Raw genomic sequence first — 23,628 nt, forward strand, 5'->3', positions numbered from 1 at the left:
ACTTTGGGGTCAAGTTTGATAGGTAAGATGGCCAGGGAGGAGGGAAATCCTACTCAAGGGAGGATTCCCCTAGCAAAAGAATTTGCTCTGAATGAGTTAGGGTGTTGCTAGAACCCGTTATGCAGGGGAACTGGGTATTAACTATTTCTTTCCTTGTAGATCTAATAACTTCTACCTGGCTATGCTGCTCTTCATGCTGTTTTTGTGTATGCTTCCAACCATATTTGCTATTGCCCGCTATAAGCCATCCCTCACCTGTGGGCCGTTTAGGTGAGTTGATGCTAGTGAGGCTTTATTTTGGGTTTGTGTGTGAGAATCCTTGTTGTTGTTTAGTCGTTTAGTTGTGTCCGACTCTTCGTGACCCCATGGACCACAGCACGCCAGGCACCCCTGTCTTCCACTGCCTCCCACAATTTGGTCAATCAAACTCATTTTAGTAGCTTGGAGAACACTGTCCAACCATCTCGTCTTCTGTCATCCCCTTCTCCCTGTGCCCTCCATCTTTCCCAACATCAGGGTCTTTTCCAGGGAGTCTTCTCTTCTCATGAGGTGGCCAAAGTATTGGAGCCTCAGCTTCAGCATCTGTCCTTCCAGTGAGCACCGATACAATCCTTTTGAAGTCATCTAGCCTATGCACCCTTGCTCAACACAGGAACCTGACACAGGTTCGGAAAGACAAAACCCAGATGTGCTCGTTTCCATAATTTTCTCCCAGTCCTTTCCCCGCTTTCCCAACAAACGCAGGCCTAGCCACCTAAACAAGATTTCCAGTTATGGCTGTGAAGCTTACTGGGTGACCTTGGGCTAGTCATTGCTTCTCAGCCTCAACCCTACCTCACAGGGTTGTTGCGGGGATTAAATGAGGAAGGGCAGAACCATGTACATCACTTTGAGCTCCTTGGAGGAAAAGGTGGGATATGAATGCAATCAGTAATATGGCTGTTACCAAAAGACAACTATGAAGTGTTTTACGATGCTGGGGATTATTATTTTCTCTCCCGAGAGAGCAACTGAATGTTTTTCACCCTAGTGGACAAGAAAAAATATATGACATCGTGTCCGAAACCATTCAAGCTGACTTTCCTGTCTGGTTCCACAAGATGATGATTTATGTGAGCAGCCCGGTAGTTGTCCTCCCGGCTTTATTGCTTCTCTTGTAAGTCTATAAACCTCTTTATCGATTTCACTGCCAGCATTACAGTTGCTGTTGACCTACATGTTCAGAACATCCTTTGACCCTTCTGCAGATGGTATCATTTTAGAATGATGACAAGTGACTAACAGCACGGTGGAATATGCTCTCCCATGACAAAATCTCCCCAGGCATAGAAAAAGTAGCATGTAAAGAAACACTTTAGACCTGAAGCTTTCTTCCTGACATGCTGTCTTTCCAGATTTTATTTTTATTTTTAATGGGGAGGAGCTTCCAGTCTTCCTATTTATAAACACACACACAAGCATGCACACATGTTTGGATTTGGGGCTACGTCCCATTGAGCTCAATAGGACAAGTGAGCTGTGACTTACTTTCATTCTGCTAATTTCAATGGGTTTTTTAGCGTGACAAGCTGTCTCTGGTTTGGAGCCATACATCTGTGCATGTATGTTGTCCTCAGGTGTTCACAGGGTAACACATACAATCAGCAAAGGCCACCCTGTCCACTTCAGCTGAACACTTCAATTGAAGGTTGCTTGGAAAGGGAACTGTACACAAAGTTCTCCGGTGAAATGAAGTCCAGTTGTGTGCATCATAGTTCACACAGCGGTCTGGATCAGGGGTTTAATGTGTACTTAAGTCTTGTTGATAATGGAAGATTGGTGCACGGTGTATTTTGGATTGGGGGCTACCTGGTAATCTTTTAACCTGCTCTTATGTAAGTGGTCTCCCATTTCAGTGTATTGATCAGCTTATTGATCAGGTCCACACCTGCTTAGTTTCAGCAACTCGGCAGGGTTAGAAGTTTACACAACATTCGCTGGTCTTTGTGGAAATGATTGGTTTGCAGTTATAATCCAATTCCTGTCCTCGCACCAGAGCAATGTGGTTCAGTGGTGACCCTGTGTTTCTCTCTTCCAGCATGCTAATTTATTATCTGCAGAGTATTGCTAGGTCGTTAAAATTCACTAACAATCAACTGAGGATGCAGATCCAGAATGTAAGTACCTGATATCTTTTGATTTTTAAAAGCTCTCATTTCACATGTTTAGTGGCATTTCATAAAGGACTTAGCACCAAAATATTGAGTGGGTGAGGACTGGAAAGAGGAACTGCAGTATTTGTTCTGCATCAGCAATTTGTACTGGGTGTTTCTGTTATTGACAGATCCTATTAAGTCATGCCAAGTGTTTTGTGTGCATTCTAGGAAAGAACTGCAGACAAGAAAAAAGTGGTCCAAATGGCAGCAGGTGAGAAGAAATGCTAAACCCACAAACAGGAACCTAAGAATCACTTAGCTGTATTTGATTGAATGCTCTTTGGGAGCACAGACCATCTATTTCAGCAACTACCATACTTCCACCAGAACCATTATGAAATCATGTCACATTTATGTCAGTGGGAGACTTAGCATCAATATTGTTGGGTTCAAAAATTTCCATTGCTTTATTGTTCCGCTGAAAAATTTGTTCTGTGAGCTCGTGACTAACAATGAATGGATGGCAACTGCAAATACAATATTAGACGGGTTTGACAGTTTCAAAGTTTGTAGCTTTGTTTGCTAAATTAGAACACCCTGGGCAGCTTCCGACATATATAAAAGCATAATAAAACATTAAACAACTTCCCCATACAGGGCTACCTTCAGATGTCTTCTAAACATTATATAGTTAGTTAGTTAGTTAGTTAGTTAGTTAGTTATCTCCTTGGCTCGGGGGTCGCATACCCTCCAACATTTCTTCAATAAAAATAGGGACGTCCTAAGGGAAAGCAGGACATTCTGGGACCAAACCAAAAACTGGGACAGCTGTAAATCTGTGACTGTCCCTGGAAAGTAGGGACACTTAGAGGGTCTGCAGTTGTGAAAACAAATGTCCTAGTAGTTGACGAATAAAGAGACTATAACTGTGTTCTTGATTCAATCCGCATCTTTAGCCAGAATACAAACTACAGAAGGAAACAACATAAGGCCAGAGCAGGAGAGTGACATCATCAGCCAGGAGTCCTCAGCCCGGTGCTCGACGCCGAGGAAGAACGGCAGCGTGGTGAACTTTGAGTCGCCCAAAGGCAGGAGAATACAAACCATCTCCCAGTCTGTAGCACAGCCTGAAGTAGCCAAGCCAGTCAGCCCACCGCCGGCAAATGTTCCTCCTGCAGCTCCAGCGCCTATAGCGGCTCCCTTGCCCGTAGCATCCCCAGTGCTCATAGCTCCGACACCTGTCACTCCAACGCCCTCTCTGCCCAGTGTACCGAAGCCGAGAGCGGAGCCCATCGCCAACAGGTAAAACCCTCCTCTTGAGCTCTGGAAGTAAATGGAGGCCCACAAGAAGCAACTTCAGTTGTTGCGTTCGTGTTACGCTATTGCAGTTCATCAGAAGAAGGGTGCCCAGGTAGTCCAGCATCCTGTTCTCACAGTGGCCACCAAATGCCTATGGGAGACCCACATGGATGCAACAGCAGTCTTCCCACTAGTGAATCTCTCAGAAACTGGCACCCTCCGGCAGAGGAGGTGGATCAATAGAGATAGGGAGAATTATTCGAAGCTCACCTTGGATTGTTTTGGAGACTTAACTTGCAAACGAAGCAACAACGAGAAGACCTAAGTCTTTTTCCTCTCTAAACCAATATGAGGTCCTATTCCTCAGAGTATGAAGAGCCAGCTAGAACTTGCCTAGTTGCTGAGATTGGAAACCAAACCATGAGATTGCATGCCAAGGCACCCAAGCCCCAAAGTTCCCAGGAGAACAATAAATCACCCTGGCACGGAATATTTGGTTTATGGGTTCAAATAGGCCACAACTTTATTGGTTACAGATGTGAGCAGTTTGGCTTAGGCATTGGGGTGAAGCCATAATAATAATAATAATAATAATAATAATAATAATAATAATAATAATTTATTATTTATACCCCGCCCATCTGGCTGGGTTTCCCCAGACACTCTGGGCGGCTTACAACAGAAAAATGAAATAAAACAATTAAACATTAAAAGCCTCCCTAAACAGGGCTGCCTTCAGATGTCTTCTAAAAATCTGGTAGCTGTTTTTCTCTTTGACATCTGATGGGAGGGCGTTCCACAGGGCGGGCGCCACCACCGAGAAGGCCCTCTGCCTGGTTCCCTGTAACTTGGCTTCTCGCAGGGAGGGAACCACCAGAAGGCCCTCGGTACTGGACCTCAGTGTCCGGGCAGAACGATGGGGGTGGAGATGCTCCTTCAGGTATACTGGACCGAGGCCAGGCTATGTCTTGACTCCTGCCTGTCTGCAGAGAGTCCATGGAAGGGTAAACCACTGATAGGGGGGTGCCCTATAACTTACGTCAGATAGTGGCACCCTGTGGGGTCCTCGTAGGGGCTGTGACATGGCCCTAGCCCACATCCAGGCTTCAGACAGTATTCACACCCCGGATTCCTTTAACAGGATACCCTTACTGAGGAGGGGCAGGTGAGGCAGCAACATCCCCTTCAACCAAACAAAGGCTTACCCAATGCCTAACCTCACAAAAGTTGTGACAATTGCTACTAGGTAGGCGAAAACCAAATGGCTGGTGCCAATTTGCCAAGTGGGAAAAATTCCTACAACATGGCGACTGGCAACTGCCATAGCAAGGTCATATCAAAGCATGAAAAGAGGCTGGGTGGGTAGGGTGATCTGATGAAAAGGCAAGGAAGAGTGAGGCAACCGGCCACGCCGAAATAAAATGACCCCACCCACCCTGGCAGCAGATTAGATGGGGCTGTCCCCAGCACAGATGACGCAGCCAACTGTGATGCAGGGGGGGGGGAGGCAGCGTACTTCCCCCTATGCCGGAAAACTGTTGAGGCTCGGCTGGCTGGCTGCAACCCCATTCACCAGATAAAAGCTGAAGAGACTTGTGCTTGATTTTATAACAATCAAAGTGCTTCTGAATATCTCTGTTGTGAGCACCTGTGAATGTTGTTAACGCAGAACAGAAAGAGCCTGTTTTCAGACTGAATGAAAACGTATTTAAGTATTTCTAACGTCTTTCATACAGAGAAGTTTACAAAAAAAAGGGACAATAAAATTACAAAACTTGAGAACAGGGGTGCCAACTTGAATAAAATATGGGGGGCGGGGCCGGTAAGCCTCCCTCTGCATAATCACATGATGCGGCATGCACACACCATTTGAATGGCAATGCCCATCAACTTTGGGGGGCCCCTGCCCCCTCAAATATTTTATTGAGGGGCCGAAGGCCCTTCAGCCGCTAGGAGTTGGCTCCTATGTTTGAGAATAATACAGCAGGTCATCCTAGCCAAAGCAGATTTATACATGTGAAAAATGTGGGGCACAAACACCCACACTTCACCACATGACATGTGTAACAGCAGCAAAGAGTGTACAAAAAACCCTCAAAGCTGGTAGCATTTGACAATGTCTCTTTCAGTTGACCATTACTGATGATCTTGCGGAAGAACACCCATTTGATAACAAACTGGTGTAGACTAAGGACGTGAACTAACACGAAAACAGGCCTTCTCTGCAGTGGCTCCCCGTGTGTGGAATGCTCTCCCCATGGATGTTCACCTGGCGCCTTCATTATACACATTTAGGTGCCAGGGAAAGCCGTTCCTTTTTAACAAGGCCTTTGGTTGATCTGTTTGATATCCTATGCCCTTTTAAAATGTGATTGGGGGGGGCATTATTGGGTTGTTGTTTTTATTTGGATTATATATTTTGTGGTTTTATATTTTGATTTTGTTCTGTGAACCGGGCAGTATATAAATTCAATAAATAAAAATAATAATCCACACTTCTGCTTGTGCCATGCCTAGGAAGCATAGTTCTGAGCAGTTATCACTCATTTCCAAGGGAAAATCCGTTTTTTAGGTTAAAGGTAAAGGGACCCCTAACCATTAGGTCCAGTCGTGACCGACTCTGGGGTTGCTGCCCTCATCTCGCATTATTGGCCGAGGGAGCCGGCGTACAGCTTCCAGGTCATGTTGACAGCATGACAAAGCCGCTTCTGGTGAACCAGAGCAGCGCACGGAAACGCCGTTTACCTTCCTGCTGGAGCGGTCCCTATTTATCTACTTGCATTTTGACGTGCTTTCGAACTGCTAGGTTGGCAGGAGCTGGGACCGAGCAACGGGAGCTCACCCCGTCGCGGGGATTTGAACCGCCGACCTTCTGATCGGCAAGCCCTAGGATCTGTTGTTTAACCCACAGCACCACCTGTGTGGTAGACTGGGACCAATGGCAATCCAGGCAAAACCCAAATAGTTGGCCCCAATTGAGCGCTGAAGAGCTGTTTTCCCCAGGGAAAGAGGAAGTGTGAATAAGCCCTGAATTAATCTTCCTTCTCTCTCTCTCTCTCTCTCTCTCTCTCTCTCTCTCTCTCTCTCTCTTTCTCTGTAGATACCCAAGTGCTGCCCATGGAAGTGCAAGCGACCTCTGCAAAGCCAAGGCTTACACCCCTGTGAAGTACAAGAAGCGTCTAGAAGATGTTCACTCAGAACCTCTGTTCAGGAAGAGCCTCCGACAAGCCAACCCAGAGGCGCGCGGCGCTGCCGGCACCCCTGCTTTTGTGGGCCGCAGGTCTCACACGGCCAGGTACTTCCTTGTCAACGAGCACGAACCCCGGAAAAAGCTCCTCCGCTCCACCACACGGCTGCCGAGGAATTTCCGAATGGACGAGTCAGGGGACATCGTGGAGCTGTATCCGAGGAACATCCGGAGGTACATGGTTCGGACGCCACACAGGGCCTACTCCCCTCATTTCAGCGAAGAGGAGGAAGAAGAGGAGTTGAGGAGAGCTCTGGCCAATAGATCCCACCGCCCACGGTCGCTCTCCGATCTCCGAGCAGCCCCCCGCTTCTACATTGGGGAGTGTGCTGACAACCAGATCCTTAGTAGCAAGGCGCTGGCTAAGATGCACTACAAATCTTGGGAAGACGGCTTTGGGCTCACCTTTGGCAGGCCCCCTCACGCCCACCGGAAGATTCACCTGAAGAACATTGAACTGGACCCACGCTACCCGGAGCAGCACCCGAAGGCGAAATCCAAACACAAGCCCGAGCCATCCCCAACGGAGTCTGACTCCATCTCTGTCGAATCGAGCAGTGACCAGCCAACGAGCGGCAATGACCAATACATCCAAGTCATCCACAGCAAAGACAAGTACCTGAAACCTGGAGCAGCGTTAACCAGGAAGAAATCCAAGACTGGGGCTGACTTGAACATGGCCGAGGCTAATGAACTGATATGCTCAAATGTTTAGTGGGGAAGGACGAGGCTGCTTCATTCGAGAGCAGAGGTTCCTAAACTTATTTGGCCTACAGTGCCCACCCACCCCTTCAGAAAAGAAAAGCCAGTGGTACCTTGGTTTTCAAACCTAATCCATTCCGGAAGACCGTTCGACTTCCGAAACGTTCGAAAACCGAGGCACAAAGGGCGGTCTCCCAGTTCAATAGAGAAAGTTGTGAAAAACAACAGATACATGCAGCAGAAGCCGTTCGACCTCCGAGGTGCATTAGAAAATGGAAGCATTTACTTCCGGGTTTTTGGCATTTGAAAACCAAAACGTTCGGCAACGGAGACGTCCGAAAACTGAGGTACCACTGTACTCCGTGCGCCAACCCCACCCCCCAGCAGGAAAGGTTTTTCAAAACTGGACGAGGGGTAGAGTACGCCACGGGATTAAAAACCCATGGTGTGGACCAGAGTCCGATCTGCCCCAGGGGCGGTGGCACAGCCCACCTGCCATTGGCCAAAAAGGCAGGCAAGCTGAGATCCACTTTCCAGGCTGGGTGAACCACAGCTCCTATCAACCATACCTGCCAAGTCTCCCGCTGAAAAATGCGGGATCAGCAGCAGCACAGCACCAGAAGTTGCATAGAAGCAACTTCCAGGGCCACTCTGACCATGTGTGGGCACCGGAAATAGGGCAGAGCGGCACTGGAAATCGCATCTACACATGCCCGGTGGCCATCTTGGTGGTGGCCACCACCATGTGGCCACCACCAAGATGGCCGCCAGGCATGCGTAGAAGTGACTTCCGGTGTTGCTCTGCCCTATTTCCGGTGCCCACACATGGGCAAAGCAGCACCCAAAATGGCAGCTCCCTGGCAGGTAGGAAATCCAGGGGATTTCTGAGATTTTTTTCCATTCGGGAGAACAGCGGGAAATGGATTAAAATCCAGGGGTTTTCCATGAAAAATGGGGTACTTGGCAGCTAAGCTATCAACCCAACTGGCCATGCTGGTTGGGGCTGATAGCAGCTGGGGTCCAGCCATACCCAGAGTGCCACATGGTACACATCCCAGCTTTTTTAAAAAAAATTGAAGCAAAGAGGCAATTGCATTGTACTTGGAGCAGATACCAATTAGTCCTTATACTAAGCAAGATTCTCTATATTCAATTATTCATGGCTGAACTGTTACTGTGAAATGATATTGCAGCAGTAGAGAAAGGCATTTAAAAGCACTCAAAAGAAATGTACAGAAAACATTGTGTGAAACTTATTCCACCCTCTCATGAATCTTGGTGTATCCAATCTAAGTATACTCACAAGTAAGCCACAATGCATTCAAAAGGATGTATTCCTAGGTTAAGTTTGTATAAGAACACAACAGGAAGTATTGTATTCTGCGTCGTTGCCAGAAGGTGGTGCTGCTGAGTTGCTCTGTTATGCTTGGGTACCACCTATGGCTGGAGGATGGTACTACATCTTCCAGTTCAGCAGTTGCCACCTGACACAGTTAGCCCAATAGGGTTCCACCTGGCTGTATAAAATCGCGAGGATTGGTGGCTACTTGCTCCGAGTTTGTATGACAACCGCTTTCAGATTGCAAACCTACTTAGCAGCTCATTGCCTGTTCTGCCTCCAGATCAACAGTGCACTTTCTAACTCTGTACAATACAATGCTCATCACTGGCATTAAATAAAATATTAAAAGCGGTAGTTGAACATAGTTGAAAACGCACATCTGGTCAATTCCCTTCTTAACATCAGTGTTAGTACAGTGGTACCTCGGGTTACAAATGCTTCAGGTTACAGACTCCGCTAACCCAGAAATAGTACCTCAGGTTAAGAACCTTGCTTCAGGTTGAGAACAGAAATCATGCTCCAGCGGCGCGGCGGCAGCAGGAGGCCCCATTAGCTAAAGTGGTGCTTCAGGTTAAGAACAGTTTCAGGTTAAGAACGGACCTCCGGAATGAATTAAGTTCTTAATCAGAGGTACCACTATATCTGCTTTGCTTCAGTTTTGCACAGTGCCCATTTCCAATACAATGACTAACGCTGCAATATTATAAATCAGTTTAAAGTTTAATTGTTCTAAGAGGTGAAGACAAATCTCAGTGAAACAGCAAAATATATTGGGCTGGCCCTAACACAGAGGAGGTGAGAGGCTGGATTCGTATGTTTACACACAGTAGCAGCGAAACTGGTTCTTCCACATTTTGTGGAAGGTGGAGACAAAAACGGATTGCAAGGTTGGTCTGTAAACCCTGCCTCCTTATTTTATTGGTGATGTCAGGGCCGGCTCTACGGCCAGGCTGGGTGGTGCAGGGCGCCACGGCGCCAGCCCGCCAGGGGGGCGCCACGCAGCCCCGCCTGCCCGCCCGCTCGGCCGCGCAGCAAGCCCGCCCACCCGCCCGTCGTGCAGCAGCGCCCTCGGCAACCACGCTGCGCACTGAGGCCGCCCGCCTGTCGTGCTGGAAAATGGGGCGGCGGGGGGCGGCAGAGGGATCCGCCGCACCACGGCGCCAGGGCGCCAAAGGTGCTTAAGACGGCCCTGGGTGACGTACTCCACAAGGGTAACTTTATAGTGAAGCAAAAAGTCTGGTGGCACCTTGGAGACTAAGAGCACCACAGAACGGATCGTCTGTACCACTTGTACCTTGGTTCTCAAACTTAATCCGTTCCAGAAGTCCGTTCCAAAACCAAAGCATTCCAAAACCAAGGTGCGCTTTCCCATAGAACGTAATGTGAAACAGATTAATCTGTTCCAGACTTTTAAAAACAATCGCTAAAACAGCAATTTAACATGAATTTTACTATCTAACGAGACCGTTGATCCATAAAATGCAAGCAATAAACAATGTACTGCAGTCACACAATCAATCAGTAGCTGAACTGGGTTCCACACAGTCACAAAAACAAACAAAAAAGAGCCGCAAAAACAAAAACACAAAATAAATAGCAAAAACAGACAGACCTCAGTATAACACTCAAAACGGAAGAGTAGCACTCAAAACAGAGCACGTTCAGCTTCCGAAAAACGTTACTTCTGGGTTTGCAGTGTTTGGGTTTCAAGTCGTTTGAGTACCAAGGCATTTGAGAACCAAGATACCACCGTACAAATTATTATAGTCCATCTTTCCTCCTAGGAGCTTAAGAACTCTGACCCTTCCCCACTTTGCATTTGCAATCTGCTTAAATCAAGCCAGACCTTCAGTTCATCTGCCTCATTGGTCTTCAGCTGGAGGCCAGGAGAATGCAGTACCACAACCTCATCTAAACTGGGCCACCATGGCAACACTACCAACATATAGATATATCATGGAAATGATGGGCCCTGAGTCTGAAAAGGCTGAAGATTATTGATTTAGCTTGGTATTGTCTAGAGCAGGGTTTCCCAAACTTGGGTCTCCAGCTGCTTTTGGACTGCAACTCCCATCATCCCTAGCTAGCAGGACCAGTGGTCAGGGATGATGGGAATTGTAGTTCCAAAGCAGCTGGAGACCCAGGTTTGGGAAACCCTGGTCTACAGCAACTGGAAATGGCTCCTTGGGGTTTCAGACAGACGCTTTCCCCAGCCATATTTGCAGATGTGAGGAGGAGAAAGACACACAGGAAGTGGGGAGGACGAGGCTTCTTGTTATATGAGAAGACTGGCAATGAAAGAGAGAGGCGTGTTAAATAGGGCATAAATGAAAAAAAAGATCCAGTTGAAAGTGTAAATGGTTCAACCAGAGTGGGCGTAACCCTCTCCCAGCTGGTAATGAGCTGGCAAAGCAAGATTTGTAGCGGGCACAAACAGAGGGCACATTTACTTTCTACAGTGGGCTAGCCACACCCAGTCCCTGTTGAGCCCAAATCTGATAGCGTCAAATTACACATGAATTCCAGCTCCACAGCTTGGAAGCGTCCCTTTGAAACAGGCAATATATGCCATTGTGTGCTAGCAATTGCCATTCTGTTACAGCTGGTGAAATTGGACTCTCAGGAGGATTGGTGGGAACAAATTGGACATGGCTGTGGCACACCTCTCTCCTGCACCTGGGTCTTCGGGTCTTATTTTGCAATAATACTTTCACCCCCATCTGCAGCTCAGTTGTCATGATCATCCACTGCCTGCAGAAGGCCCCGGGTTCAGTTCTGGCATCTCCAGGATCAAGTGATGGCAAAGCCTAAACTTTTGGAGAGCCACTGCCAGTCCCAGTAGACAGTACTGAACTAGATGGGACAAACTGTGGGCAGCTTCCTATCTATAGAGCACAGGGATTGCTGGACTGCAACACCCATCAGACTTAGCCAGCATCACCTATGGTCAGGGAAGAGGCAGGATTTATGTTGTGGGGGGAGGCCTTTTGTTGGGGGGGGGCAGAACCAAGCTATCTGTGACTCAATTGGTCAGCTAGCTAAGTACTTTTATTTACATGATTTGGGACAGCTACTCCCCTCCACCCACCTGACTATGCCCAGGGGATCATAGAATCATAGAGTTGGAAGAGACCACAAAGGGCCATCCAGTCCAACCCCCTGCCAAGCAGGAAACACCATCAAAGCATTCCTGACAGATGGCTGTCAAGCCTCCGCTTAAAGACCTCCAAAGGAGGAGACTCCACCACACTCCTTGGCAGCAAATGATGATGGGAGGTGTGGTCCACCACCAACAATATAACTTTTTTTAAAAAAATCCCTGGAGAACACGCTACTACCGGTAGCAGAGGTGGAAAGAGGGGAAACATCAGGTGCTTGAAATAAGATTCATTCCAGGCCTGAGTCCTGACTTATTTTGGAATACTGTAAATCCAACAGAGCACGTTTTTAACCCAAGTAAGGATTTGTTCCAAAAAAACACATAGGGGCTGAAATAAATCTTATTTCAAACACATGGAGCACCCTCCCCCTTTTTCTTTTCTTAACTGCATAAATAAATACGTCGTGCATTTGTAGAGTTGCCTGTATCCTAAAAAAAACTGATACATACTACAGTAATGTCTTGATTACACTTTAAATTGCTACCATAGCTGCCAAGTTATCCCTTTTTTACAGGGATTTTCCCTTATGCTGAATAGGCTTCCTCGCGAGAAAAGTGAAAACTTGGCAGCTATGATTGCTACCCGAATCTTTACTGATGGTTCTGGTTAGTGCTTTCTCGAATTCTCCCAGAGTCCCAGTAATGCGACTGAAAACTGAACTGTGAAAGGTTCCTGGGCGCACGGCCTCTATTTTATAGTACCAACTTTTATTCCCGCTTCAATTAAAATGTACTGGATGTTCCCATCTGTATAGGGCACTCCCGTGGCGAAGTGCCCCTTATTGTTGAAATTTTACCCCGGCAACGCATTGACGGAGAGGGGCTAAAGTTGTGTGTGCTGCTTTAATTTCCCCTTGGATGAAAAGCACGCACCGCCTTCTCCTTTAAAGCCGCGGCGCGGGGAGGGGGGCAGCGGGAGTCCGGCAACCAGCCACCTCCCTCTCCCACCCGATTCAGCAAGCGATGGCACTCAGCAAACCTCTTCCCTCCTCCTCCTCCGTTTTACACGGGAACCACCGCTCCGCTCCGGGCCATTGATCCGCCCACGTGCGCAAGCGGCGCTCCCTGGGACAAGCCGGGGAGAGCGGCCCCGGCGCCGCGATGCTGCCTCCAGGCAGGGGCGCTTCCCCGCAGAGGCTCGGCCCCTTTTCTGGGCCGGCCTGCTGGGCAGCTCCGTTTCCCCGCTTCCGAGCTTCTGGGCCAGCAGCCGGTAGCGCCAGAGCCATTTTGCCCTCCCGCTCGCCGGCGACATGGACTACCGGGAGGCCGCCAGCTGGGCTGCGGAGCGCCTGCAGAGCTATCGCAAAGACTGCAGCGGGTGGCGCAGCTGCAAGCGCACGGTGAGGCCCGCGCGGCGCGCTTGGGGAGGTTGCCCCCCTTCTCACCGCAGAGGGGGTGAAATCCCGGTGACTCTCCTTTTAAAGTAGAGGTTGGATAGCCATCTGTCATGGATGCCTTAGTTGAGATTCCCGCATTGCGCGGGGGGGGGGAGGAGGTTGGACTAGATGACCTTGGAGGATCCCTTCCAACTCTACAGTTCTATGATGGTACCGCTTTTGGAAGGGGGGATGCGCCTAGCTTGCTCGTCCTGGGAGAGCGGCTGCCGGTCCGGGCTGGCAGGTGGAAAAAGAAGCTGGCCCGGGATGTGGTTGGTAGCTTTCCTCGTGCGCGCATTTAATGCGTAGCCCAGGACGCAAAATGCGAGCGAGCTGCTTCCTCTAATGGCAAACAGCAAAAGGAATTGGTGACAAAGGTTCTTCCCGGGGCCACAAGACTCTTTGTTGTAGCTGCTGAATGTGCGTTGAGAGGCATCTGTTCTGGCTTGAGAGTCCCCCGGGACCTTACAGCGTGGGGTGGGTGCATGGGTTATTGGAAAGGAGGAACAGTAGTAACTCAGTATATAAAATTGAGTCTGGCATTGGAGAAAGTGGACGGGGAAAAGTCTCCTCTCCCCCTCTCTCGTAACACTAGAAGTAGTGGACATAAGACAGAGCTGAATGCTGGAAGATAAGAGAGAGCAATTCACCCAGGGCACAGTTAAATCTGTGGAACTCGCTGCCACAAGAGACGGCGGTGGCTTTAAAATTGGGTTGGGCAGATTCATGGACGATCTGAAACGGAAACCTTGGAGAGAAAATGGGGAACAATGGGTTATTTAGAAGGGGCGGGAGAGGGCATGAACCTCCTCAAGTGCGTGAAGAGGGGCTTGTATTCTCCCCCCCCCCCCCGGCCGCAGCCGCGGCCCCTGCATCTCTGAAATGTTGGAGGGAATTCATTCAGTTCCCTCTCCCCTATGGTGTCTGTTCATGCTGCGAAGAAGCAAGCAATGTAACACTCATTGTTTAGCCTGGTGGAGGAGGGGGAGGGGGAAGGAATCAGCATGTCTCATTGGTGCATCCCAGGACACGCTACAGTGTGGTGTTGCTGGCTGGGAGGAGACAATGTGGTTTCAAGGAAGCTGGAGCCGCCAAACTTGTTTTCAGTACAGTGGCATCTCAGGTTACAGACGCTTCAGGTTACAGACTCCGCTAACCCAGAAATAGTACCTCTGGTTAAGAACTTTGCTTCAGGAAGAGAACAGAAATCGTGCACTGGCGGCAGCGGGAGGCCCCGTTAGCTAAAGTGGTAACCTCAGGTTAAGAACAGTTTCAGGTTAAGAACGGATCTCCAGAACGAATTAAGTTCTTAACCCGAGGTACCACTCTATGAGGAATTTCCCTGGGACAGTGCCAGATTTACCGTACTTATAAGCTAAACAAGCTATAGCTTAGGGCCCCACTGTCTTGGATGTACATTTCCAAAATATAAGATAAAAAACTAATAAAATTAAACCTACAAGCAGCAACAGTGCTTTGTGTCGGGTAAGGCTCCTATTTGTTATGTGCAAATGGCTTTAGTTACCTATTAGGTCCATAAATTACCATATAGCATATATTCAACACACAAAACAGTGATAATTTGCTGTTGACAAAGGACAGCTGGACTCATGTAAAAATGAGTACTTTAAATTGTAAAACAGACAATTCAATAAAAATTATATACAGACATTCTCCTATGTGAACACCTTGGCATAGTGTAAAGACTCCCTTGCCCTGTCACTGCCCCCTGGTGTGTACACAAGCAGAAATTAACAACTTCACTGCACCCATAGATATTGGGAGAAAGTCGGCTCTGTTCCTGTTGATGCTGTAGAAAGTCCCACGTTCCATTTGCAGTATTGCCAGTCAGTGTAGACAATATTGAACTACATGGACCCAATGGTCTGACTTGCAATAAGGCAGTTTCGTATGTGTATAGACAGGCTGGTCTAGTCTATGAACATTTATGCCACACTAAATGTGTTAGCCTTTGAAGTGCTGCAGACTTCTTTGTTTCGAAAGGTACTCTATTTGAATGCTGGCCCTTGGCATTATTCCCCTGAAACAAATAAACAAGACTTCCAAATATGAGTGATGCATCTATTGTTGTACAGTATTTGTATCCTTTGTATGCTTTTGAATTATGGTGCTAGAGGAGGCTCTTGAGAGTCCCATGGACTGCAAGAAGATCAAACCTATCCATTCTTAAGGAAATCAGCCCTGAGTGCTCACTGGAAGGACAGGTCCTGAAGCTGAGGCTCCAATACTTTGGCCACCTCATGAGAAGAGAAGAATCCTTGGAAAAGACCCTGATGTTGGGAAAGATTGAGGGCACTAGGAGAAGGGGACGACGGAGGACGAGATGGTTGGACAGTGTTCTCGAAGCTACGAACATGAGTTTGACCAAACTGCGGGAGGCAGTGCAAGACAGGAGTGCCTGGCATGCTATGGTCCATGGGGTCACGAAGAGTCGGACACGACTAAACGACTAAACAACAACAAATTTGTATCCTACATTGCCGTCAAGGAGAAGAAGGCAACTTGGATCGTATCCTAATCATTTGTCTTCTCAACAAACATGTAAGATGTAAGACAGATACCGGTAGTTGGTGGCTGTCACAAACCCAGTGAATTTCAGGGCTGAGTAGGGATTCAGGCCTGCGTTTCCCTGAATTTAATCCAGCGTTCTAACTAATTCAGCACACTGGTTTAAGCCACACACTCTTTGTCCCAACCATGTTTCCCCACCTGCAATATAAGAGGATATTTATTCTAACTATCTTACAGGACCATTTGGGAAATACTGAGATAATAGATGTGTAGAGAGCTTGAAACACTTCTAAAGTGCTATATAAATGCTGAGTTTTTTAAAAGTTTTTTTTTTTAAAAAAATAACCTCACTCGACACAGTTATACTGTGGGGGTGGATTTTGACTGATTTAATTTAATTTTTCTAGAATGAACTTTCAATATCTTGGAGACCATCAACGGAGTTTCGTGGAAACATGTAAGTAAAGTTGCACACAAACGCACACACCCAAAATGAGCATATTTATTAAGGAGGTAAATTACTTGGGGGGTGGGAGGTAGATCCCACCACTTTGGTCACATCTGCAGTACAATCCTATATATCCTGTGAACTGCCCAGAAATCTTTTGATGAAGGGCAGTATCTATATTTAATAAATAAATAATAAATAAATAAAAATATGTGTCTGTTCAGAAATAAGTTCCATTGGGGCCGATTGCCAAATAACAAATATAGGATTGAATGGGCAGTTTCCATTCAGTTTTTATACATCTAAGTTCTCAAATGTACGTTGCAAGCACAATTCAAAGTGTTGGTGCTGACCTTGAAAGCCCTAAACGGCCTCGGCCCAGTAAACCTGAAGGAGCGTCTCCACCTCCCATCATTCTGCCCGGACACTGAGGTCCAACTCCAAGGGCCTTCTGGCGGTTCGCTCCCTGCGAGAAGTGAGGTTACAGGGAACCGGGCAGAGGAGGGCCTTCTCGGTGGTGGTGCCCGCCCTGTGGAATGCCCTCCCATCAGATGTCAAGGAAACAACTACCTGACTTTTAGAAGACACCTGAAGGCAGCCCTGTATAGGGAAGTTTTTTATGTTTGCTGTTTATCATGTTTTTAATATTCTGTTGGCCAAGAGTGGCCAGATTGGGTGGTATAAATATTATTATTAATAATAATATTTCCAGATTTTGAGTTTGTGATAAATTTTTGTTGCATCTTTCTCTTTCAGCCTGCAAGAGAGTTAGGTTGAGAGGCTGCGGTTTTCCACCAAGTAGAGCAGGCTTGCAAATAAGCCACACAAGTTACTAGCCTGCAGATTTTCTCCCCAGCCACCCCACACAGCCTCCAACCAACTGGCAGACTAATTTTTAAAAATGCCTTCTACCAAGTGGACTATAGGAAGAAGAATAGGGTGACCAGTCTCTCCCCACCCCACATCAACCCACTAGGTCCATCCTGGTTGTGGGGAGACTCCCCTTTCTCCCCACCTGGCATGGACACTGAGCGAGCTGGAGGAAAGAGGGATGGAACAATCCATCTCTCCTCCCCCAGCCCATACCTGTATGAAATTGGTAGTCACCTGTGGGGGGGCAGGTGGATTGTTATGTACAAAGCCAAAGCAAAGTCACCGTTACGAATAATGCATTTCCAGTACACATGACATTTGATTTGAGTTTATCAGGTGGATGATGGGGCATTGAAAAATATCTAGCACCAGAGGTCTGCCTACGGAGACCGAAATAAAATGAGGGCAATTTTTAAATTATTTGTTAATGTCTGTATGCCCCCTTTTGTTCTTTCTTCCCCCGAAAGATACAAAGCGGAAGGGATTATGCCTGCAAAACCGGAGGATGTCTTTAAATGTTTGAAACCAGAGGCGGGTGGACTTCGAGAAAAGTGGGATCCAAATGTGAAGGAGATTGAAGTCGTTGAAGAGATTAGCGAAGTAAGTATAACACAGTTGGACTGTGGCAACTGGTAAAGTGTAGCTGCTGCATTTTGGGTCCACCCGTGCTTAACGTTTAAAATAGTCTCATTTCACTTTAAAACAGTCTCCAAAATCATGGGAAATGTAGTTTGTTAAGGGTGCTGAAAGGAGTTAGAGAACTTTATTCCCTTCACAGAGCTACATTTCCTGTAGTGGTTTAACAATCAATCCCTCTTCCCAGGGAACTCTGGGAACTGTAGCTCTCGGAGGGAATAGGAGTCTCCTAACAACTCTTGGCGCCCTTAGCAAACTACAACTCCCAGGATTCTTTGGGGGAAGCTATGACTGTTTGAAGGAGTATGATACTTCTTCAAATGTATGGTGCACATGAAGTCCGGGATGGGGTACCTGCAGTAGATAAACTAATAATAATAATTTAAAAAAAATTAAAAAAATAATAAACAACTTTATTCGCATTAGCCAAAGGCACAATAAAACGATACAATGTATACAGAAAAAGATCTGATAAAAGCACAAATTAGAATTCTGAATTATCAATCAGTTGGTGGCCTTTATTCTAATTGCCCCAGCAATGTAGCTAGCAACCTTAGCTGTTGTGTGGTCATTTAGGTCTGATAGAAGGAAATGCATTGTGGCCATCCATGGTTGAGCGTTGATCAACAAATACGCCTAAATATTACATCATAGCCCTGGTTTGTGCTTTGTAGGATGTTTCCATAGTCAGAACTATCACACCGTCGGCTTTTATGAAGATCATCTCTCCGAGGGAGTTCATAGACGTCGTCCTGATTAAGCGGGATGAGGACGGAACCATCACATCTAATGGTAAGATGGCCAACGCCTAAATATATTGGCCTGCATAGGCTGGTGCCCATGTTAGTATAAGTACTTAATACCAGTGGCTGTAGGTATGGATTGGCAGCAACTGGGGGCAACCAGGAAATTCCCTTTCTGTGGTACTTGACCTGTCATGTGCCATCACACACACACACAAACACACACACACACACACACCACTGCTTAGATGTTGCTGCCATCAAGCAATGGTCTCACATGTGTGACCTGATGCTCTGAAAGCCAGTAGCCATTCAGTAACAGCATAGGTGAGAGACCCAACAGTCTCATACATAGCACACAATGCAACAACCTGAAAATTTCAGTTTTGATCCCCACCAACAAAAAACAAAAAAATTCCTAGATGCTGGCAACTAAGCAATTAGCTGGCTATTTCAGATCTCTCTCTCTCTCTCTCTCTCTCTCTCTCTCTCTCTCTCTCTCTCTCTCTCTCTCTCACACACACACACACACACACACACACACACACACCGTGCTGCAAACACTGTGCTTCTTGCCACCTAGAAAGCTACCTTGCGTCAAATGAGACCATTGGTCCATTCTAGGGTGTGTACTTTCTACCCTGACTGACAGTGGGAAATTAGGATCCTTGGGATACATGCCAAGCAGATGCTCTACCAAAGAGTGGACTTTCCCCTAAAAATAAAGTAAGACTCTAGTCCTCATGGATAAAGAAACATAGGAAGCTGCCTCATTCTGAGCGAGATATTGCATTTTAATGTTACACCCCACCCTGACCTTAAAAGTGTTCCTTCTGCATTGTAAGGCACCCCTCTTGCTGTTCTTTATTACAGTCGTACCTTGGAAGTCGAACGGAATCCGTTCCAGAAGTCCGTTCTACTTCCAAAACGTTTGAAAACCAAATTGCGGCTTCTGCAGCCAAGCAGAAGCCACAGAAGCCCCATCAGACGTTTGGGTTCCGAAAGAACGTTTGCAAACTGGAACAATCACTTCCGGGTTTGCAGCGTTCGGGAGCCAAAACGTCTGAGTTCCAGGGCGTTGGGAATCCAAGGTACGACTGTATTTCTACTATTACTTTGAAACTGAAAAGGCTTTCTTTTCCCCAAAGCACTAAATGGACTTTATCTTGTGCATTATTTTTATATCTCTTCCTTGCAGCGACCAATGTGGAGCACCCCCTCTGCCAACCTCGACCAAGTTACGTGAGAGGCCTTAATTATCCCTGTGGCTGTTTCTGCATCCCGGCCCCAGGGTACGATGGGTGGAAATGTTGTAGTATCACAAGCATGTACAGTGGTACTTTGGTTCTCAAACTTAATCCGTTCTGGAAGTCCATTCCAAAACCAAAACGTTCCAAAACCAAGGCGCGCTTTCCCATAGAAAGTAATGCAAAATGGACTAATCTGTTCCAGAGTTTTAAAAACAACCCCTAAAACAGTAATTTAACATGAATTTTACTATCTAAAGAAACCATTGATGTATAAAATGAAAGCAGTAAACAATGTACTGTAGTCACACAATCAGTCAATCAGTAGCTGAACTGGGTTCCACACAGTCACAAAAACAAACAAAAAAGAGCCGCAAAAACGCAAAATAAATAGCAAAACCAGACAGACCTCAGTGTAACAGTCAAAACAGAAGTGTGGCACTCAAACTAGAAGCGTAACACTCAAAACAGAGCACGTTCGGCTTCCAAAAAAAGTTCACAAACCAGAACACTTACTTTGCAGTGTTTGGGTTCCAAGTTGTTTGAGAACCAAGGTACCACTATATATATATAGTGCATGTTGTTGGATTCTTGCTTTTGTTGAGTGGGAGGAGTTGTTACAAAGTTTAGGCAAAGGTTTGCCCACCATCCCACTAGATACTAAAGTCTCTAAAGGTGGGATACAAGGAGACTGGATTTGCTGAGACATGCAGTCAGCTTGCTGCGGGTAAAATGGCTGATTGCTCTGCGAGCAGCTTCTTCCTGGTTCATTTTTTGCAAAGGCTTCTGGGAGGTTGGGGCCTTTGAAGCCGGGGTATCATAATGTCCTCTTATTTCCAATATATGCAGGCTTTGAGCACTCTTGCTGTATGGGGCTAAAACAGCACACATATTCCCGAGTGGTTTAGCAATCAATCTCTCTTCCTAAGGAATTCTGGGAATTCCAAGCAATTCTCTATACCCTCAACAGACGACAACCCCCAGGATTCTTTGAGGGAAGCCATTCCTGTTAAAATGGTACCATAAGGCTTTAAATGTATAATGCAACATGGGGGACATTGCCACATGTCCTGCCATTCTGATAATGGCCACATTAACACCATACAAAAGCACTGTGATACTAATGGAAACAGCCGTGGTTTCCCCCCAAAGCATTCTGGGAGCTGTAGTTTTCAAAGGGTGCTGAGGGTTGTCAGGAGACTTATGTTCCTCCCACACAGCTACATTTTCCAGAGTGCTTTAACAACCAATCCCTCTTCACAGGGAATTCAGGGAATTACAACTATGTGAGGGGAATAGGGGCCTCCTAAAAACTCTGAGCACCCTTAACGAACTACAGCTCCCAGAATTCTTTGGGGAAACCATGACTTCTTGAAGTGGTATCCTAGTGCTTCAAGTATCGGAAACCTCAGGCCACATGGGTGGGACTACAGAAATGGGCTCCCCTGCATCTCTGGCTAAATGGTGATTTCTGCTGACTTATTTTGGGCTTGTTGGTTTGTTTCTCTCCCCACAGGGAGCCATGTAAGACGCAACTCCTCAGTTTCTTTCAGACAGACCTAGGCGGCAACCTTCCTCAAACAGTTGTGGAGTCCTTCTTCCCAAGCAGCATGACCGGTTTTTACAGCAATCTGACCAAAGCAGTGTTAAAACTAGCGGCTTAAGCAATTAAAAACAAACAAACTCCAATTGAACTTGTGAGCGCACAGAATTCTGCGATTGCCCTCATGCTCATCATTCTGCCCGGACACTGAGGTCCAGTACCGAGGGCCTTCTGACGGTTCCCTCATTGCGAGAAGCCAAGTTGCAGGGAACCAGGCAGAGGGCCTTCTCGGTGGTGGTGCCTGTCCTGTGGAACGCCCTCCCATCAGATGTCAAAGAGAAAAATAGCTACCAGATTTTTAGAAGACATCTGAAGGCAGCCCTGTTTAGGGAGGCTGTTAATGTTTAATTGTTTTATTTCATTTTTCTGTTGTAAGCCACCCAGAGTGGCTGGGGAAACCCAGCCAGATGGGCGGGGTATAAATAATAAAATATTATTATTATTATATGCGAGTGCATAAGTTACTGGACAATGTGGAGGTGTGGGATTCAAAACTGTGGCAGCTTTGGGGTGTGATCGAAACAAAGCAATTGCAAATCCCATTGGTTTTTAGTTGGGGAAGATTTTTAACAGATGCCTTGACATCAAGCAGGGCTTGCATTACAGTGCTTTGGTATAATCCTGCGCTGGTGGGTATTGAGAATCTCAACAGCATTTGGGGTGGGGTGGGGTGCAACATTGCCTACCCCTATCCTAGTTCTTTTGCCTTTCTATAATAATTAAGAACTGCGGTTTTCCAGTACAACAAGGAACCCCCTTTTGATTTCAGTTTTTTTTAATCCTGGGCTGTCATGAGTCCTATCATCCCACTTTACAACACCTCTGGAATCCCTGAACATTTTTTGGTGTTCTGAAGCTACTACCACCTCTGCCGTGATGGCTTTGCTTGTCCAGACGCCTATATAGACTCAGTGTCGTTCATTCTAATGATGCGCTTCCAATCCAAGCACCGAGGAGTCAGGTGCTGCTTGCATGACAAGCAAAACATGCTAGCGGAGGAAAAAACATGGGTGGGAGTGGCTCTTAAAAGGAAACTATCTGCACACTTCTGCCCTAGGGTGGGAAGCACATAATTGCGATCGCCTCCCTGTAAAGTCAGCTGCAATCCAGGTCGATAAGATCTGGGTAGCCCAGCAGCCTGAAGCAGAATCCGATGTGTGCTGCAATGCATGCATGGAACTATGGGAAATATCCCTGCCCTCGTTTGCTTGACTAATGAAGGCAGTTCCGCCCCATTGAGCTGAATGGAGAAGACCTTCTAGTACCCCTGTGCCGCCTTCCCTTTCTCCTTATGTTTTGTGTTGTTGGGGTTTTTTTAGATTGTAAGCCTGCAGGCAGAAACTGCCTTGTTTCTCACGGCTATGTGTAAACAACTCCGGATACCTTTGTACAAATGCCCTATAAGTCAATAAAAACACACACACTTGGATCTGGCTTTAGGTTTGCAAGGCCTTACAGTTGGTGGGCATCCTTAGCCATGCCACTGTATGTTAGCACAAATTCTCCTTGCTGTGGATTTGCTTTTATTCCCCTTTACCAAACAGCATTCAGATAACAGTGCTGTGGGTAGTGGTGAGAGCATCACACAAACACCCACCTCTGCTGGTAGAAAGCCTGGCTTAGCCTTTGCTCTAACATGCTAGTCTTCTGGGTGCAGGGATATTTTGTGGAGAGAAAGAGAAGCATTTAAGCATGTGACCTCCTCCCTGTCCCACCATATGCTATTTGGTTGATCACACAGCTCAGGCAATAAAACTCTTCTACACTTTCTGTTTTTATTGACCATAAGATGGTTAAAAAGGTAAAGGGACCCCTGACCATTAGGTCCAGTCGTGACCGACTCTGGGGTTGCGGCACTCATCTCGCATTATTGGCCGAGGGAGCCGGCATACAGCTTCCGGGCCATGTGGCCAGCATGACAAAGCCGCTTCTGGCGAACCAGAGCAGCACACGGAAATGCCGTTTACCTTCCCGTTTACCTTCACCTATTTACCTACTTGCACTTTGACGTGCTTTCGAACTGCTAGGTTGGCAGGAGCTGGGACCGAGCAACGGGAGCTCACCCCGTTGCAGGGATTCGAACTGCCAACCTTCTGATTGGCAAGCCCTTGGCTCAGTGGTTTAATCCACAGCGCCACCTGCGTCCCAATAAGATGGTTAGCACCTTGTAAATTAATCATAATCATAATAGATGGTGCTTTTGAGCTGTCGCTGATGTGTTTGTGTTGCGGCTGGAAAGCCATGGTAACCTTGAAGAGTGATGGCCAGGCAAGTTCATTAAAGAG

The 23,628-nt window shown here is 46.9% G+C and overlaps 2 protein-coding genes across 2 annotated transcripts in view; both read left to right on the top strand.

Annotated features, from left to right (window-relative positions):
• The window catches only part of TMC3 (transmembrane channel like 3), a 28,034-nt gene extending 20,638 nt beyond the window's left edge, over positions 1-7,396 (top strand). The window contains exons 17-23 of the mRNA XM_035131751.1: positions 160-270; positions 1,031-1,156; positions 2,078-2,156; positions 2,364-2,406; positions 3,092-3,316; positions 3,392-3,437; positions 6,535-7,396. Coding sequence (XP_034987642.1) covers positions 160-270; positions 1,031-1,156; positions 2,078-2,156; positions 2,364-2,406; positions 3,092-3,316; positions 3,392-3,437; positions 6,535-7,396 — 1,492 coding nt within the window. The remainder of the gene's footprint in view (positions 1-159; positions 271-1,030; positions 1,157-2,077; positions 2,157-2,363; positions 2,407-3,091; positions 3,317-3,391; positions 3,438-6,534) is intronic.
• A 5,612-nt stretch (positions 7,397-13,008) lies between these two features.
• Positions 13,009-22,777, top strand: STARD5 (StAR related lipid transfer domain containing 5). Its single transcript, XM_035131343.2, has 6 exons — positions 13,009-13,225; positions 16,201-16,250; positions 17,582-17,714; positions 18,425-18,542; positions 19,692-19,785; positions 21,257-22,777. The coding sequence occupies exons 1-6, from the start codon at positions 13,136-13,138 to the stop codon at positions 21,402-21,404; spliced, it is 633 nt and encodes a 210-aa protein (XP_034987234.1). The 5' UTR covers positions 13,009-13,135; the 3' UTR covers positions 21,405-22,777.
• The last annotated feature ends 851 nt before the right edge of the window (positions 22,778-23,628 follow it).

The sequence above is a fragment of the Zootoca vivipara genome, chromosome 14 (assembly GCF_963506605.1).
Source record: "Zootoca vivipara chromosome 14, rZooViv1.1, whole genome shotgun sequence".
Classification (NCBI taxonomy): Eukaryota; Metazoa; Chordata; class Lepidosauria; order Squamata; family Lacertidae; genus Zootoca; species Zootoca vivipara.

What these genes read in the sequence shown, in the direction of transcription:
- STARD5 (XM_035131343.2), top strand. Translation starts at nt 13,136, where the DNA reads ATGGACTACCGGGAGGCCGCCAGCTGGGCTGCGGAGCGCCTGCAGAGC. An exon ending in CGGAACCATCACATCTAATG is followed by an intron (nt 18,543 to 19,691) that starts GTAAGATGGCCA and finishes TCTTCCTTGCAG; the next exon opens with CGACCAATGTGGAGCACCCC. An exon ending in TTCTGCATCCCGGCCCCAGG is followed by an intron (nt 19,786 to 21,256) that starts GTACGATGGGTG and finishes CTCTCCCCACAG; the next exon opens with GGAGCCATGTAAGACGCAAC.